At 41.5% G+C, this 19,377-nt stretch overlaps 1 protein-coding gene across 1 annotated transcript in view; it reads right to left on the reverse strand.

Moving 5' to 3' along the window:
- Positions 1–19,377, reverse strand: part of RASGRF2 (Ras protein specific guanine nucleotide releasing factor 2) — a 133,968-nt gene that overhangs the window by 35,459 nt on the left and 79,132 nt on the right. Inside the window, exons 16-17 of the mRNA XM_054003484.1 lie at positions 16,796–16,924; positions 15,451–15,540 (exon numbers count right to left, since the gene is read on the reverse strand). Coding sequence (XP_053859459.1) covers positions 15,451–15,540; positions 16,796–16,924 — 219 coding nt within the window. The remainder of the gene's footprint in view (positions 1–15,450; positions 15,541–16,795; positions 16,925–19,377) is intronic.

Genomic DNA, 19,377 nt, shown 5'->3' on the forward strand with positions numbered 1-19,377 from the left:
CAGATAAGTTATTTGGGTTTTTTTACCACAGGGATGACAAGAAAATGGGAAGATATATGGAAAACACATTCATAGATCCAGCTGCCTGAAAACTAAGATTTTCTAGATGCAGCCTTTCCCCACTCATCTCTTATGGACAATTTCTTTTTATTTTCTTTATTCTTTTTTTTTTTCCCTTTTTTTCCCTTTTTTTTTTTTTTTCAGCAGTATTTACTTATAAAGAAAGTGTTTTAATAATAAACAAGAAACTTTATCCCTATGTTCATATTACTGCTTCTCTTTTCATTCTGCCATAGCTATATAAAAAATAAAATCCACATGCTAAAATGATGATTATATTATTATTTTAATAATAATAATGAAATTGCTACACGAAGCCCCTGAATGTCTTCTTAAAAATTATAACTCTGAAGATAGACTTGAGAAGCTTGCATTTTTCTAAGTTCTTGTCAGATTTGCTCTTACACTGTGCTGCTCTCCATTCCACTCAGTGCACAGTCCAGGAACAGCTGGGAACACCCCCCCATATGACCTGTACTTTACTTTTTTTTTTTTTGGCATAAAAGCTGCTCGAAAGCCCATGTTTTATTATAAATAGCATAGGCAGATTAAACTTCTATTTCTTCTGTGATAAACCCGTTGGAGGGTTTTCTGGAGGCTTGTATTAGTTTTGCTCTATTCTTACAACAGACAATCCAGAGAGTCCAAATGGCTGCTCTGTATCTTTGGCAAGATAAGCAAGACAGGAAGTGTTTAGCTGCAGTCTCACATCTTTTACTGCAGGTTAGACCTCAATCCCAAATGTATTTTCTATCTACACTTACATTTCATGGGCGTTTTTAAACTACAGCATTTTACACTGTAGACGGCATCTAAGATTCAATATCAAAGATAGTTTAATATTGAAGCATTTTAAGCAGGTGTTTTTGCCCATAAAGAAAAAAAAAAAAAAAAAAAAAGAAAATCTCTGAGGCTTTTTTCAGCAAAAGGTAACACAGGCAACATTTTGCATGTTAATTTTCTATGCCTTTCACAGTTAACCTATTGCAGAAGCAATTAGGAACAGACATTATAAACTGTTCAATTAGCCACTTAATTGCAGCAATGAAAGTCACAATGAAAATTATATATTAAAGCAGCGAAGTCTTTACCAAGGTAACATTAAGGAAAAGAAACTGCAGTAAGCTGGGAGAAAAAGAGAGAGAAGCCTACAGACACAGTTTTCAATGAGCTAAAAAAAAAATTAAAAAAAAAAAAAAGAGGGAAGGAAAAAATTAAAGCCTCCAGAGATCACTTCAGCAAACCCGTGTGGCCCTCAGAATTTCATCAATTTTTAAGCAGTAATTAGCTTGTTGCAGAGAATGAGCAACGTGTTCACCAAGATCCACATTCTCTGCACTTGATGTTGATGCGCTGAACCAATAAATGGAGAACTGTGTGAGAGAGGAACTGAGGTGAGCAGAGCTGGCCCCTCCTGTCAGGGACTTGTGCAGAGCCAGGTCCCCCCCAGACCTCCAGGCTGAGCCCCCCAGCTCCCTCCACACCTCCACAAATCTTGGTGTGCACACTGACAATAAAAAATAATTTAATTAGGATTCTGTGTGGACCTGTCCGCATCCAGACCGGGTGGTGAAACAACCTGGAGCACCCCATGGTAAATATCTGTTCCTCTTCCTGAAGGAAACAATCTTTCCACATTAGAAATGCCAGCAGTATTTCTAATTATTAATCATCTAAGTGGGCAGCTGCCTCAGTGAGTGCTACTTTCAAGCAATGTTTTTCACCATTATCTGTTGAAATTAATATGCACTGGTTCCACAAATAGTATCTTCACATAATGGTGATACAGAACTTTTACCACAGGCTGTCAAACACAAAGTTAACCTGACAGCATTGCTAGTTTCACTGAATTACTTCTTTCAATATTATTTAATCACTCTGTTCATGTACTTGTCTTTAGATTGTGTTATGCAAAAAATCCAGTCTCACCTTCACATATTTTCTTTTATGCACTTCAATAAAAATCTGGTATTTTTATAGCTTCCTCTATTACCAAAGATTAAAAAGATAGGTGCTGAATAGACATAAATCTCCACATTAAACACCTTATCAAAAAGCTAATACTTTTATAGCTTCCACTGTCACCAAAGACTAAAAAAAGTATGTGCTGGATAGAGAGATAAATTACAGTATTGCATCTTTAAAATCCACCTCACCCCAGAGGAACATTTATATCACGGTAAGTTCTGCACCATATACTTTAAAGAAATTAAACATGCACATTTTCTTTCCTATTTCAGTTAAGATGTCAAAACTTCTCACTCCAGTCACAGCATTTCTGTATCCAATAGGTGTCCCTGCCCATGGCAGGGGGCTGGAACAAGATGTCATTAGGGTTCCTTCCAAACCAAACCATTCTAAGATTAGCCTGAGATTAATAAAACAGCACATGATTCCTGACCATAGTAATTAACTTGTCCAAAGTTTTGATGGTATAATAATAATAATATCCACTCTTAAGCGTTTATCTACACAAAGAGAAATCCGTTCACAAGAACTGGTGCAAGTTGTTCAGAGTCATGAAGCTTCTGGTGTCTTTCTCAGCAAAAAACTTCATTTCAGAGGCTGATTTGATGTGCCAGTTTCATCGACCTACCCTGGAGTCCCACACTGAAGGTGTGTTAGCACCCAGCAATGGGAGAAAATCGCACTCCAGACTTTGGGGAGACCCCACCAAGCCCCAGAGAGTCCCAAGGGACGTGGAAGGAGAACGTTCAGGGCTCACCAGGCACATGGCAAATAATCAGAACTGAGTTGTAGGCCAGCTTCACCAACCAGCCCGCCTTGAATCCTGATACCTCAGCAAACACCAGTGCTGCTTTCTGACCTGCATACAGAGCAAATACCAAAAAAACCCCAGGCTTGGGGCACAGCGCTTTTCATCCACAGATTAAAACGGAAAAAGCCTCTCCAATATATGCAGCACAAAAGAAAAGGCTTCCCAACGCACAAAAAGCCCCCAAAAAGGGATTGTATTTTTCTCACCTCAACATACCTAAAAAAGTTTGGATGAGTGTTTGTAGATTCCCATCCTTATTGGTCATGAGTTCTCAAGCAAGTTAATGGGATTCACACATTTGCACAGAAACATGTCAAAAAGTGAGTATTTTAGTGTTGGTAAGAAATCTAAACTGCCAGTGATCCTGCCCTCATCCATTTTTTAATTTATGATATTGGGCTGTCATACATTAGCCAGCCAGAGCATGGCAGAGCTGGAAAAGGAAACCATATGAACTGTGATGAAAAGAAGGATGAAGGTGATGAGATCCCATTCACTGTGTAAAATACAGCGTATTTGCTCAGTAATATAGTCCTTCCTTTTTTTTTTTTTTTTTTTCAGTTATTATCGAATTATCTTAGACTTCTTTCCCAGTCTAAACCATTCTGTGGGGTTTTATATGAGCAGTCTTAGGCTTGAGAGCACAGACTGTAACATTTAGCAGCAGTCCTCTGTTCATAAGAGAGGAATATTTAATCATTCACTATGCCAGGCTTTGAGTTTGTTCCACAAACGAATTCAGCATCAGAACCGACTGTTAGGAACCAGGAGCAATCCAGAGTCCAACGCATTTCAGGCATTTAATTTCACTTTCAGTGGTCCTTGGAACATATGAAATCATTTTGTTCTAAGAAATATGCCACTGAAAATCCCTGTTGCAACCACCCACGTCAGAAATAATTCCAAGTATGTACTTGATTCTTCTGCCTAAAGCCTCTGCCACACATACAATCTAACTATCAAATCAAGTCAAGGGATTATGGTTTTAGTAAGGTAAATCCCAGGGATTCACATGGACCAGCTGATGTACAGTAGTGTAACATAGATAGAGACCTAGTGACTGTGTCTAATTTCTGCACAATATTTAAGGGAAAGGTTGGTAAACTATTTTTAAATGACCCTTGATTTAGAAAGGCTTTTTCTAATCAGAGAAATTTAAAGAACACAGCATTGAGATAAAGCAGTCGTGTTAAGATTGTGCAGTAAACTTGGACTAAATCCAGAAGTCTAAAAATACATCAGTCCAGCAAAATAATCTTAGTTTAATGGTTGGGAGAGAAAGGTAAGTGGCTAAAGAATACCTTCAAGATCAAGAATGTATTTTATCTCCTCATAATAACACTAAGGTTGCGCCGAGAATTATTATAATCTTTTAGATTATATGCTTAAAACATGACTACCAAAAAGAATGAAAATATCCCTTTAGGCTCACAAAAATATTCAAATTTGAAGATTTGTCCTTCAAAAGTCCTTAAAAACAGGATTGCTGCTATAGCTATAATTAGCACGCACTCTTGAGATTTCTCGTTTTTTTAATAGAAATATTATCTCAGGAGAGCACATCAGTCCCACTCTTGAAAAAAAAATATATTTAAAAATTGCTAAACACTGAAAACATACTTGCTGTTATTAATTACACAATTTATTATTAAAAATCAATAACTCAAAATGAAATACAAAAATGCACAGTATTTGGTTAAGCTAAAACTCAACAGCAATAAGAGAACATCCTGTCCTTTTCTTATTTCAGCACCACAAAAATGGGTTAATGTCATAACCAAAACCACTTGTACACATCTTCAGAATCACGTTTCTTTGCAGGCAAGAAGAACGTTTGTGTGAGCATCCATGGGTAAACCCACAAGGCCAGTTTTTCCTGGTGGAGCCTCGGACAAAACCACCCAAATCTTGTGCCTTTGTTTATAGATGTATCTGTAGGAAGGAGCAGATCCCGGATTTCAAAGGCTGTTGCTGCCAATTGTGCTCTCAGGTTTCTGAGTACCATGGCAAACGTGCAATGTGACAGCACTTTTTTTTTTTTTTTAATATAACTTACATAAAAAACTATAAGGAGCAGCTGACAAAGAAGAGCCTTTCTGAGCAACCCTTAGCAATTATATTGGCAAATCTTTAGTACACCTTAGACTTCTTTTTTTTTTCCCCACTGCATTAATGTTTGAATTATCTGCTATGAACACAAGAATGGCAACACTACAGCTGATATTTCTTTGAATTTACACATTTGTCTGTGCTCCTGCTACATCTCTTATCTTTCTGGGAGGAGATAAGCAATTTTTACCTATTGATGTTTTTCTGCATTTTAAATAATCCCTAGCTCTTGATTTCCTTAATGACACTTCATCTACACTCGTAACTTGCTCTATCATCAATATGAAGAGGAGTACAGCAGATATTTATTGCATAATGTTCACAGTCTTTTCAAGAACTATTCAAAGGAAGCTTTCAGATGCCTAAAGTGCTCAGTACCACAAAGGAAAAAATTAAAATACAGGCTGCGACAATGTACAGATAAAAAAGAGAAAATCCAATAAAATGGCTTTTGGAATTTTTACCTGTAATTCATTAAAGTTGAAGGAAGTAGTTTGTGAGATTATTCATATTTTTATAATGTCAATAGGAATAAAGGTTAAATGGAAAGGAGGCGATAATTGCAAGGAGCCAAATGTATCATTTTTCAGACCATCTGTGAATAGAGAGTTGACTGTCATAAAAAACAAAAGCTGGCAGGATGCACACCAGTCACCAAAAAAAAAAAAATCTCTGAACAAAATGTCCATCTCACAAGCAGCTTTCAGACCATTTAGGACTGGGTCATAATGGAAGCTTAAACTAATATTAATTATGCATGCAACACTTGGGCACAGGGGGGAATGAAATGAAAGAAAAAAGACATAAAAATCCTCCCCAAACTTCTCTCCCCACACCACTGCAGCTGCTCAGGACTTATTCCAATATGTCAGGAAACAAATGTTTCACAGCTCTGTAACTCAGGAAATGTCCAGTGAAAATACTTATTTCCTGAGTAGCCAGCTCCTCCAAAAGAGCAAGATATTATTTCAAAATAAAGGAAGACATAAATAAAAGCAGGAGATACTAAACTTCTGCTAAATTAAGAGGAAAAAAAATTCACCATTTTCTCCTATTTCTTAATTCCCAGAGCAGGGATCACTTGAAGCAAAACTTTAATTTTCAAGCCATTGTCTAAGAAAACTGCGAATAAGATTCAACCATTTAGCCAATTATCTAAAATTGCAAAGCAAAAATTTTTTGTCAAACTTCGTGAACGAGCAGCCTGGAACAGGGCTCCCATTTGCCCCCTGCCAGGGCATGGACAGCCCCTGATGAGCCCAACCCCTCAGAGACCCCACATCAGGCACAGTCCTGGTCACTCTGCTTTGGTAACAACCCCAGGGCAGCTCGTGACAACCCTGCATCCTCAGAAAGGGACAGTGCTTGGGGCTAAACTGATTTTTTTTTTTTTTTTTTTGTCACACAACTATTTTCAGTGGAGAGCAGTGTCAGCTGTGGAGTAACTCAGTGAGCATTTCCCACACGGATTTTTTTAAATGAGACAGGAACGTCAAGGAAGTTCAGTGTGCAGGCCTCAGCGCCTCTCAAACCTCTGTGAATCTGCAGAAATGGGTCTGGGAAACTCATTAAAATGTGTCCCCAAGAGGGAACAAGTACTCGCCTCCCCAGTTCCTGCCTAGAGCCATTAGTTACACAAAAATGACAGGAGAAGGACTTGGCTGTCCTGTGTAAAGGGCCCAGGGAGGTTAACAGATCCTACATCTTTATTTTCTGGGAATTAAACATGTTAAACCCCTGACAGAAGGTTGGCACTGGGAGCCAGAGTCAGAGCACAAGCAGGATTGATAAGCAGGACACAGTGTGATGGCATCCTGTCTCTCTGACAGCAGATGAGGTGCCCCTAGACTCAATCCTGGAATTTCACCAAGACCTGAGGAACAGCAGATGAAATTACAGTCTTCTACCAACTGTTTAGATAGAGTCTCATCTTAACCTTTACTTGGGATAGCACCATCAAAATAGTTTTCTTTCATGTCTGGAGTCAGAAGGAGGAAGTTCCACAAAGCTTTCCCAGTAGAGGACTGAGATATTATAGCCCAGAAAATTACTGGAGTGCAGAATTGCTATTATAACCAGCAATGTTTATGGCACCACACTGAGGATCAACTACAAAATGACACACTTTTCCCAGTTTTGCTTCAGACATGGATACTTCTGCACAAATTCAGGAAGAAATATATACCTTTCCAAAGGTCAGCATGTAGCCGCTGATGCAATTTGAGGCATTTAGCACAGCACTGGACTGGATTACCCAGCCAGCCACACAATGTAGAACCCAGCTCGAAATCACATCAGATATTGTTTGCTTGCCTTTCACGTAACACAGCAAGGAAATCTCTCTCAGCCTGTCCTCTTTCCATGGAAAAAAGAAAGCAAATATTTCCCTTACAAGCCTCTCTTAATTCTAATCTTTGCCAAAGCCCATACTAGCTCAGCTGCGTACACCAGAATCTCCATCTCAGGAAACATGATGGTGTAATGCCACTTTATTAATCCTGTGCTCAGAACAGGGGAAATTCTCCCTGAGCAGGACAGCTGATACCCTTGAAAGCAGAACTTTATGTATGTCCGTGTGTGCAAGACAGCGACAGCCAGGGAAATTCTGCGTCTGTTTAAAGCATCATGTGTGCTTGTACACAGTTTTCCATCTCGGGGACCAGCAGGATCCCCCTGGGAGTGTCTGCCCACGTTGTGCTGCCCCTGCAAGCCACATCACCGAGCTGAAGGCTGAGTGCACCTGGCAGCAGCAGGAGCAGCCACCGTGTCCCCTCCCAGCACACACGAGGCCTGAGCTCCCTGCCATCACTTGGCACGAGCTCTGTCGTTCCATTACTCCAATTAGTGCCTCTGCCAGAACAAACAAAACAAAAATATTGTCGCACTGGGAGCTGGCAAGTTGTTCAAATGACTGCAGAACAGCTCCGCTGGTCACAGCCCAAAATAAGCCAAGCAGCTCTCCCCGAAAACTTTTGTGAGACTTTCTCACGATAGTTTTGATGTTTGAAAATAAACAGCCTTAATCAAGCTGTGCCTGATTTATCAGAATGGAAAGACCCACACAAGACCCACTGTGGATCTTTATGAAACGTGAATTACTACTTCCAGCTAATTTTCATCCCCTTAATATTGTGAGAGTAATCAAGCAGGGCTAAAGTGTGTCAGCCTGAGAGCTCACAGGACTCATCTGGCTCAACCTCAGTGCTTATATAGCTTTCTAGAGATTTGTCATTCTGGAAACCACAGCTGTAATTTACAAAGGTCCATTTCTATTTGCTGTTGCTGTTACAGTTGGGTTATGTTACAGCTGACAAACTCCTACAGCACCTCTGAGAGAGGAGAACTTTCCATGCTCATTCCAGTGGCTACTGAATTTGACACTTCCACAGAAGTATTTCCACAGTGTTTTATCTTCATCCACACTCAGCTGCTCTAAAATTGAAGTTTGGCAGCTCTGCATCCCAGAAACTATTGAAAGAGCCTACAATGTTTCACCGCAGGCAGTGATCAAGAATACAGTAATAGCCAGCTCAAAATAAATTAGACATTTACAATGCAAAAGGATTACACGCTTCCCTTTGTACATCTCTTCTTTCACTGATGCACACATTATGCACGTAGCTAATGCACTAAAAATCAGTGGAATGTAGCCTGTAACTACCTTTTTTTTTTTTTTTTTTTTTAACACTGTTTTAGATTCAGAAAGGAACTCTATCCCTCCATAGGCAGTGACACGGAGGCAGATCCATCAGTCCAGAACCCAGAGGTTGTAATAAGGGCCTTGTCCAGAGAAGCACATGGCAGCAGCACCAGGAGGGACACTTGAGTGCCCAGGTGTACTGCATTGCTCTGAAGGATGATACCACTGGCATTTAGCACCTGCAGCAAATGAGCAGAGCAGGTTTTGCACTGACTCCAGTGAGAATCTGCTGCAGCTGGAAAGGTCTGGTTGCTTCTGCAGGCAGACTGTGAGAGCTGTGCAGAAGCAGAGGATGCCAAGAAATGCTCTAGTCAACAGTCAGATCAGTTTTTCTAGACTAAAACTGAGGGCAATTTAGATTAAGGTTTCTTCTTTGTGAAAAGAGATGGAGGTAAGTAACTCAAGCCAAAGGTAACTTAGCACCAGGGATGTGTGCAGCCAGTTAATTGAAAAGGGTCATATATATGCAATTCATTTTCGTGGAGCAGCTTCAAGCTGTCATTTAAATCTCTCCTTTAAATCAGTAAAATTAGAGAGATTAAACCTATCTGTCCTTCTCGCCAGCCCAGGGCAGATTTCCTTATGTGAAGATCATTATTTGTCAGAGATACTCCCCCAAAGACTCTCTTTTCCCCTGCATCTTTTTCACCCTCTGCCTCTCACATGTGCTTTAAAAAACAAACGCTTGTACTGAGGAAGCCAGGCCCTCCTGCCAACCACAGCTCCCATCCCACTCCCAGCCTGTCCCATAATGTCACCTTGCTCTGGTGAGAAATGGGACCTTCTCCGCAGCGTGGTCGGCAGGAGGAGGAAGAGGAGGAGGAGGAGGAGGAGGAAGGCAGCTTTGAGGCACGCTGGAAATACAGTGTGTACCAGCTAAAATCGTGTGACAGAGCCGTTGAAACAAAGCTGCTGTGTGCTCATTAGGGAACAGCTCATTTGTTTGGGTGGAAGTATTTGTTTCTTGTCTAATATTCGCTGTCCGTGCGGGGAGATCTTTACCCTCCAGCTCGAGCTGAGGAGGACATAAGCTTCTCAAAGTTCTTTTAACCTATCTGGTACAAATGTTAAAGAAAAAACACCCTGGATTAATTTAGATCTTGAATTTAAGTTTTTGTCAGAGCAGCCTCCCTGAAGCTCATGTTCGATAGAACCATTTCAAAATAAAACTACTGATTTTGGAATCAACGACTTTTCATCAAGTTGTATTACATTCTCAGGAGAGGAGAAATCTCTATGTTTCCTATGTTTATGCAAGTACTTTTTACTTTATTAATTGTTAACAAAAGTGGAATTATTTTGCTAAGCTGGCTTCATCCATAGAACTGTTCAGGCATTTTAAGTAAAACTCAAATCTCCTCAAGTCACAGAAAGCACCTTCATACCTTGTGAGTGTTAACAAGTATGAGAGCAGTTTTGGTAAATAAACACCAAAAGGTGTTTTTTCTTTAAAAATCAGTGCGTGATATCTTACTAATGCTGGCACTGTGCACTGATTCTGCGCAGAACAGATGTAAATAAAAAGTTAAGGAATTAAGGGGGAAAAAAGCAACAACATGTCTCAAAGAACTGTACAAAAATAAACCAGGGAAATTCACAAGTTCTAGAAGCCACAGGTGGAAGAAATAGTTCTCCATGTAAATGGTTTTTATCTAGTGCCAGGGTTTGTGTGGGTGCTGTGTAGATTACACTGCTGCTGCGTAACTGCTGCAACATCTGTAGGATTTCTGCAGCAAGACTGCAGACGATTGGTGAGTATTTTGGCAGGAGGTTCCTCTCCCACGTTTCCAGTCTCTCTGCTTGTTTTGACACTGGCTGTGTGACAGACTTGGAGAGGGGAGGAATTCACTCCTGAGGAGATGGGGCTCCCTGCAGCTGCAGCTCTGCTCCAGGACTATTCATGGCAAAGCTAAAACAAGGGATACCTGGTAGGATGAGACCACTCACATTCAAATTTCTGTACGGACTTTTCCATATTACAAGGCAGATGTGGGAGCAGATCTAAAGAATTTCTGTGTGGATTTTGTCACTTATTAAAGCAGAAATCAAGAACTGGTTTTAAAGAGATGTATAAATAGAGGGAGAAGAAACTGCTGAAGTCCATTCCTATGTTAGAATCTGTTAGTATTGCTGTACTATTTTTATAAATTGGGAAAAGATTAAGGTGTGCGACAGCCAATTAATGGTGACAAAGCACTTCAGCTGCAGCATACCATGAGCTTCTCACATCCCTGAGAAGAGAAATGACATGTAAAAGACAGAACCTACTCTATTTGTCCCTACTGTGAATATTATCATCCATACAGGCCCCAAGCTGTGCACATGGGGTGCCTTATTTAACTCTCTGTACTTCATGTTTCTTTTTATCTTTATCATGCTGTTAAAAAAAAAAAAAAAAAAAGAAAAAAAAAACCCACCAACTAAAATGCAAGTTTTCTCAAAGAGAATAGAAAAAATATTTTTAAGATAGGTGGAGATTAATATTTAACCAAGCAGATGAATTAAACAATAGGAAAAGTAGCACAGCTTGGTTGGCATCATCAAAGCATTTAAGTGTAAAATAAGTGGAAATAATAGCAATAAAATCAGTCAGTTAAAAAACACCTGCTGAAAGGCATGAGATCCTGAGCCATCCTGATTTAGAGAAAGGTTTCATTCACAATTCAGGACCACCACAGGCAGTGCTCCCCTAGGTGCTCATCTAAAGAGAGGTAAAGCCAATGTACACCGCACGAGAGCTGTCCAGGGCTTTGCATACTTCTCCCTTTATAAAGTTATCGTTGCATGGGGACAGCAGTGCTGAAATGCTGTGGCCAGAACTCTCCACAGAAGATAGCTGCACGTCCTTCATGGCTGGTTCTTACACAGTGTGTGAGCACAGGCCCTTGATGGGAGTCTGTTACCCGGCTTGTCACAGTGCATCCCAGTCAGAACTGGGAGATGGGCAGTGGAGAAGAGCTAAGGCCTCATATCCCGAGAAAACAAACTAAAACAACCAGCAGTAAACCCCAAAGTTCCCCAAAATAAAATAGATAACTAAATAAACGAATACATAAAATTAAAAAAAAACTACACCGAAACAGAAAATGGCTAGAAGGCTGCAGGGAGCAGTGAGGACAGAAGACACACAGGTGACTTGTACCTCCTGATATTCCCCCACTGATTTCAGGTGCTGGTCTTGTTCTACTTTGCCAGTCTGGTAACCTCAAACAACCCCTGCTTGCTCTGGATCCCAGGTGAGTCTGTTCCCTGTGGAGAACCCCAGCGAGCTTCTACCGATGGCACAAAGAGCCACAAACTCCTGCTCGTTCTGAAACTTGGCCCCATGAAAACCATCTGGTGTCCTACATCTTGCATCAGAAAAGGCAGAGAATCTTGGAATTTTAGAATTGATAGGGTTGGAAAGGATGTCTTAGAGCACTGAGTCCAACCCTTTACCCACACCACCGTTTTCACCACTGCTGCTACCCTTCCCCTTCCCCCATCCAGCCTTTTACAGAATGTTCTCATCAACTCTCCAGCCCTCTCTTCTCTAAACTCCACGTGCACAGAAGTAATTTCATACCTCACCTCATCCCTGATTTCAAACTCCCAAAATTTTCCACCTCAATCAGGACTGTACATACCCTTCAATATTGTGCAAATTCTGCATTTGTACTGTGGTACCATAATAGTCTCCCCTGCTCCTTTCCGTACAATTCCTGACGTTTTTCTTCACCTTTTTGGCTCCTGCTGAGCACCCAGATCATTTCAGGAAAGGACCTGTTCTCATCCTCAGTCCTGAGCCAGTCCTTTCAGGTGCAGAGCTCAGACTGTTTTGCCTCGTGTGCCTCACTTGGTATTAACCAACACTGGATTTCATCTGCCACTCTACTCGTGCACCACGTAGGAGTATTGTAAATTACACACGTCACAGTGTCAGCATCAGGGAAACCAAGGAATGACTGAACAGAAAACCAAAAAACCCCACCAAGTCATTCACTCCCAGAACTGATTCACTGTCTGGTCTATCCTACAAAACAAACGGCGCCAGGAACCACTGGGGAAAAGAAAGTCACTCTTCAAAAGAATCTCACAGTCATGATAAAACACACATGGGAAATAAATAAAATTTGGTGTAGCCAAATTTTAACTTCATGACTCTGAAGTTTTCTCTACCATGAATAATTGCACCAAGTTACAAAACAGGTGATTCCATGGTGCAAGGTCTGGTTTGTAACCTTCAGTTTTTCTACTCATTTCAGGTGGACACTAGATAACTCTAACTTAATCTTCTGAGACCCAAAACCACACATTTTCTTGTCAAATTTGCTGCACAGCCTTCTGTTTTCTACATCACTTGGGAGAATGACCTTTAATGAGGAGCTCACTTAAACAGCAACATGAAAAAGAACTTATAAACATTAGGAATGTTGTTTTTCCCTTTCAACATTCACAAGCTTTGATGTTCCTTCTAATGACTGCATAATTGAAGATTGTATTTTCTCTCATACTTCAGTATTATGAATATTGAAAAGCATTGGTTTTAACAATGCAAAAGCAAAATTTCTAATTGAATTAGTTCCTAGTGGAAAAACCAAGTAGTTTTCATCCTTACTTTGCTTTCTAAACAATCAGTAAATGTACTGGGTTAATTAATAAAGCAAATTTTGTCAGTGATTTCATGCAGAGTCTGATTCCAAAAGGCAGAGACTATTCATCATTCAAATAAAAATTGCTAAACAGAAGTTTGTGACAGGTTCACCAGACAGTGTGATCACACAGCACATACAGGACAAGCACAGAGCCAGACCCAGCTGTTGGAATCTGAAATGCAGGGAACTCTCAGAACTTTGGGCCTGTGAGCCAAAGCTTAGAATTAAACACAGGGTTTGATCTGAGACCTTGGAAAAGGTTTCCAAACTCAGGTGCTGGAAGGGAGAACTGTTGGAACCCAAGGTGTCCCTCAGACACTCTTGGACATTCTGGGCCCAGGTCAGAAGCATTTGAGACCCCTGGCAGGCAGCCAGAAACCCCTGTGGTTTTGAATTTGACCCATGGAACAATTTACCAACCTTGCAGGAAGAACAAGAAATCATAAAAGTCTAGATATTATAATATCTATCTATTTAGATAGATAGATAGATAGATAGATATACTATATATATATTATAATATAATAGAAGTAATAACAAAGTGAAAGGAAGGATTTTTGAGTGCTGTACAGAGGGGTCTGAGTTTTGTACATGGGGGTCAGAGGTTCTGAGATGGAGGGATTTGGGCGTGCCCTGTCCTCCTTCTTTCTCCTTCCTATTCCCCATGTTCTTGGTGATGTTGGCACTCCCAGATTGGTTTAGAGTAGAAAGTCACTGTTCAATATAGGTGATAGGCATTGGGGAAAAACTATAAACATTTAATATGTAATGTGTGATAATGTGCACCAGCCCTTGGGCAGTCAGAGAGAGTCAGAGACAGTGCCAGTGTGTGTGTGTGCCTCTGTCTGACCTGCTGAATGGACCACAGCAGTTCAGGAAGAAAATCTTTCAGATAACATGCAATAAACTACCTTGAGACCGGATGACTGAAGACTGCTGAGTCTTTCTTTGAAGGCCTGGGTTGGAGGAGAGACTTTTCCACCTCCCGGGGTCACCCCAATCTGGTGGTGAGCCCCGTCAGAGAACGTGAATTTATAGCTTAAAGCAGAGACACGTTAAACTAAGGAAAGTTTAGAGTTTTAGAGTGTAGTACTGTAAGTTTGTGTGTCATAACAGGATTGGCTAAAAAAGCTTACACTGGAGCATGGGTCCCTAAGATGAAATATTTAAGGATTGGGTTAAAATCATAAATGTCCTTCTTGGCAGTGTTTTATTGGTCAATAAATCCTTAAACTGTCCTGTAACTAGACATCACTGTCTTGTAATCCAAAGATCATGGGAAGTACACAAGACTAAGAGGAGCAGTGATCCATGCTCATGCAGAAATTATTTTCTCCTGATGTCTTCTCCCCCACCAATTAATGACCAGAGCTCTAGACATAGTGGATACAAAATCCACTGAGATCCACAGGGATCATTTACTGCCTTACAGAGATTTTCACAGGTGATTTCGAGACTGGGGTCTTCAAAGCAATTTCTTGACATTCCAGTGGGAAAGAGGCAAGCGTGAGTTTACACCTGGATTGTGCTTTGTCACACATAATCAAAATGAACTGTGGATTTGTCAAGCCAAAGGGAAATTGATTTTGTAGACTTTAAAAAAAAATGTTGTTTATTTGCAACATGACCTATGAGAGGACCCTGTTAGTGGAAGATATTAATATGTCAAGGAGTACACAGCAAGATAAGCAGCACATTCAAAACTTAAATCGAGTATTTCATGTTGCAGTAAATACCTTCAGTCAGTAATTGCTTTCCAAGAAAAATACAGTATACACTCACAATAAGTAAAACTGCATACCATCTCTGGACATAGAAAAATAAAATTTTGAAAAATAAAATTTTGAAAAATAAAATCTTACATTGTAAGTGTATTAAAAAAAAAAAACCTCAAACAAGAAATATATTATCTGGATGCTTAGCAGATCACATTCATGCCAAATATTAATCCAGTAACAGGCTGGGTTAGAAATATTAAGATATCAACAAATAGGGTTGGAAAAGGCCTTAAAAATACCCAGTTCCAGCCCTGCCATGGGCAGGGACACCTTCCACTAGACCAGGTTGAGATGAGAACATCATTCATGAGAACACAGAGGTCTGTTCTTGAGGCACATTCACCTCTTGAGCACCTGTGTGTCACCTGCCTGCACAGCACACCCCCTCACCTGGTGGGCTCCCGTGCCCGGCTGCAGCTGTGGCAATGGCAAAAGCAGAAGCAGGAGACACGGAGCAGTGGCTGTTGTCAGCAGTCTGCACTGTAAAGGGGAAGGACAGGAAAAAAAAAATTACCTTCTACAAACTTTTTATCAAGCAGCAACAAGACTTAGAGTCTGCAGTAATGTTTGTCACTTTGTGGGCATTGTATTTATTAAAACTGTCAGATGGTTTTCTGTGAAAGACAGTAGAAGTATGGTAATCATAGTTATGGTTTATATTTCCACATTGGTATAATTAATGTTGCTATAGAAAAAAACATCTAAGACGCTGCCGAGGTAAGGAACAAGATATTAACCAAATAGGAGGGGAAAAAAAGAGATAAAGAAAAAACAATGGCATAGAAAATTAACCTAAACAAAAAGTTATGTCAGAAAATTAAGCATATTCACCATCCTCTGATACCTGGATTCACACATTTTCCCTGGTCACTGCCCAGAATGAACAGACTTTTGCAGGTTTTATCAAGCTTTCTCTACAGGGAGTGATGTGAACATTGTCTCTAGGACTCAGATAATATGACACTGCCCACAGTTTCCAGCTCCCAGATCTTGCCTTCTTGCCACAAATGTGCCAAATCACATACAACTACTATTGGTTTGAATCTAAAGTGTCCTGGCAACAGGTGAGAAGGCTCTGCTCTGCTTTTGTTTTAGTCCCAGGTATGAAACACCTGCCCAGAAACCTGGCCTGCAGGACCTGGCAGCATTTTAAATCTTCATGGACGCAGCTCACAGCCCTGCTAATGATTTTGATAGAGCCACGTGAGAGTTATTTGAGGAGCTCCAGCTCTCTTTTTCCTCTTCAATTGAGCAGCCTTTTCAAATTTTGGAATGAATAATGTGAGACCATCTGTAAACGTTCAGCATTACACAAAGAAACAGACGCAGTCCCTCCCCATTGACAACAATGGGTGTTGTGTGTTTCATGATTACAGATGGTGCCCAAAATATGCCCCCTCATCAGCTGAAAAAAATATGTCAGAGTCTTGAGAGTTCTGTGAGAACAGGACTGATTCAATATTAGTCTTGAACTTGGGCACATCCTGCTTGAGCTATTTCAGAGCACTGAATCATACTGAAGTCTCAACATGCTTCCAGTGCCTCATTATTGCTGCTCAAATTTAACGGGCACACTTCACATTTTAATGGCTGTTTTATTTTTAACACCTGAGAAGCAAGAAAAATACAGGCAAACCAGACGATTCAAACATTATTGCTGCTTTCTGCTGTCCTGCACAGATCACAGTGCTCAAACTCAGTTTGAAGTGGCTGGCAGAGCCAGGACAGCTCTCACCTCCCGGCTGCCGGTAGCGGAGGTGGCGCGGTGTCGAAGGGGACCTGCACGGGGACAGCTCTGCCGTGTCCACCACGGAGGTGCTCTCAGGAATGGTCCTGTCCACCGACACAGTTTCCAGGACTGCTGCTTTAAAAGAGAATAAATGTCACTACTGGTGATCAGGCATCGTTCGGTTTTACAGTTGTTTCAAACAGTGCCGCGCCTGTAACTTGCCGTGAGATTTTGCCATTAAGTCAGCCATAATCACCCTCTGGATGGATTTAAAGGAGTGGGAAAGTCTTGTACCAATGACACAAAAGCTTGTAAATAAAGAACTTGGTGAAAACCAGCAAGTTGTCAGTTTTAAAGTGTGTTGGATAAAACTGCACTTTCAATCAGGAGAATATGCAGTGACATGCACACATAATAAGGGTACTTGAACTCATTGGTGTTCCATGACCTAGGGAAAATAATCCTTGTTGAGTAACAAAGTGTAATCAAAATCTGTCCAATAAAATTGCTAAACAGCACTGGAGAGCAGACTAGTCCACGGTGGAGTTCTTTTATCAGAAGAATAAAAAAAGGAATGGAATAAACACTCCTTCCAAAATGAGGGAAAACAAGCTGATAAAATACATCCTGCATTTGATGTGAATGACAGCTCTGCCTGCAGCACAAGCATTGTGTATATAAGGCTAAATATAAACAAAAACTTTGGAAAACAAAAACTCTGAAAGCAAACAACTTTGAAGGTAGGGAAAAAAGGTGAAAATCCCAGCCTGCAAATGGACAACAGTCATAGAGAACAGCAATCACCATAATAATATGTCCTGGGAAACAGAATTTGTGCAGTTGTGCTGGACTAAAAGTAAGCCAGAGCTGTTTTGTTTGTTTTTTTTTTTTTTTAAACTCTGGCAGTATCAGAGCAACGGGACTACCCATTTTCATCGCCCTTACGAGATTTCTTTTTAAACCTCCTCATTTGTCAACGTTCTGCATGCAGCTGGACAGAGCTACTGCAGGACAGAGCTCTCTACCTGCAAATTCCTCCAGACTGAGTGCAAGCTGTTCAGCAGGAGATCCCCAAAGGGGTGGGAGACTGCACTGACAGCAATTTATCATTTATATGGGCCTCTGGCCATTTCCAAATGTTCCTCGTGCTGTCCAGCTTTGACAGACCACCACAATGAGAAATGTGGATAACTCCCACTGCCTACACTCGGGCAGAACAACCTGCTCTTTACCAGTTCACTTTACAGTGTAGCAAAACTGTTACACCTACGACAGCAGTTACCTGTCTGTGATTAATTTCAATGCATGGCCTGTATTTTGGGGTATGGTGTGCTATCATCACATTGGTTTGACTGTGGCTAAAGTAGTGCACAAGAAGAATTTGCTCAACTTTGCATAGAAAAACCTCTATTTTTTCTATATATATAAATAGTCTGTTGTGCAATTAATGTAATAACATCCAGCATACTGTATATATAATATCCATGATTATGCACAACAGCTAACCAGTGTTTTTGAAAGCATAAAGCATGAGCTAAGCTCACAGAATCACACAATCCCCCGAGCTGGAAGGGACCCACAGATCACCCTGAGCCTGCCCTGGCCCAGCTCCTGGCTCCTGTCCCTGTCACAGGGAGCAGAGATGGGAGCTGCAGCCCCTGGTGAGCTCTGCCCTCATCTCCTCTGGTCCAGCTGAACACACCAAGCACCCTCAGCTGCTCCTCGTGTGGCCCCTCCAGACCCTTTACCATCCCCAGGTCTCTCTTTCGGGCACTCTCTAACAGCTTTAGCTCCTTCTGATACGATGGTGCCCAAAACTGCCCCCAAGACTCGAGGTGAGGCTGCAGCAGCGAGTGATGCTGGGCCTGGTACCCCCCAGGACAGGGATGTCCCTCCTGGCTCTGGGCCACCGCTGACTCAGATCAAAGTGGACATGGACCAGGACACCCAGGTCCCATCCCACAGCTGCTCTCCAGCCCCTTGTTCCCCAGTGCATCCACACAGCCAGGGGTGCCCATCCCAGGTGCAGAATCCCTTGTTAAACCCGACACACTTGGTGATTTCCCACCCCTCACTTGCCGAGCTCCCTCTGCAGGGTCCCTCTGCCCTCGAGGGAGTTGACAGCTCCTCCCAGTTTAGTGTCATCAGCAAACTTACTTAGTACTCCTTAGAGTCCTGTGTCCAGGTTGCTAATGAAGATGTTGAAGAGCACGGGGCCGAGGACAGAGCCCTGGAACCCCAGCAGTGACCAGTGCCAGCCTGGTGTCACCCCAGTCACCGCCACCCTCTGTGCCCGCCTCAGGAGCCCATTGCCCACGATGTTTTTATCCACCTGTGGGCTGGACACTTTGTCCAGATGGATCCTGGGAGAGACTGTATCCAAAGCTTTGATGAAGCCCAGAAAGATCACATTAGTGCCTCTCCTGGGTCACCCAGGTGTGTCACCCTGTCACAGAAGGAACTCAGCTGTGACCAGCAGGACCTTCCCCCTTGTGAAGCTGCGCTGACCTATTGTTGCCAGATGAATACCTGTTTGCTCAGCTGGTAGGGAGAAGACAATGATTATTTTGTGAAATCACTGGCCTGTG

The sequence above is a fragment of the Vidua macroura genome, chromosome Z, assembly GCF_024509145.1.
Source record: "Vidua macroura isolate BioBank_ID:100142 chromosome Z, ASM2450914v1, whole genome shotgun sequence".
Lineage (NCBI taxonomy): Eukaryota > Metazoa > Chordata > Aves > Passeriformes > Viduidae > Vidua > Vidua macroura.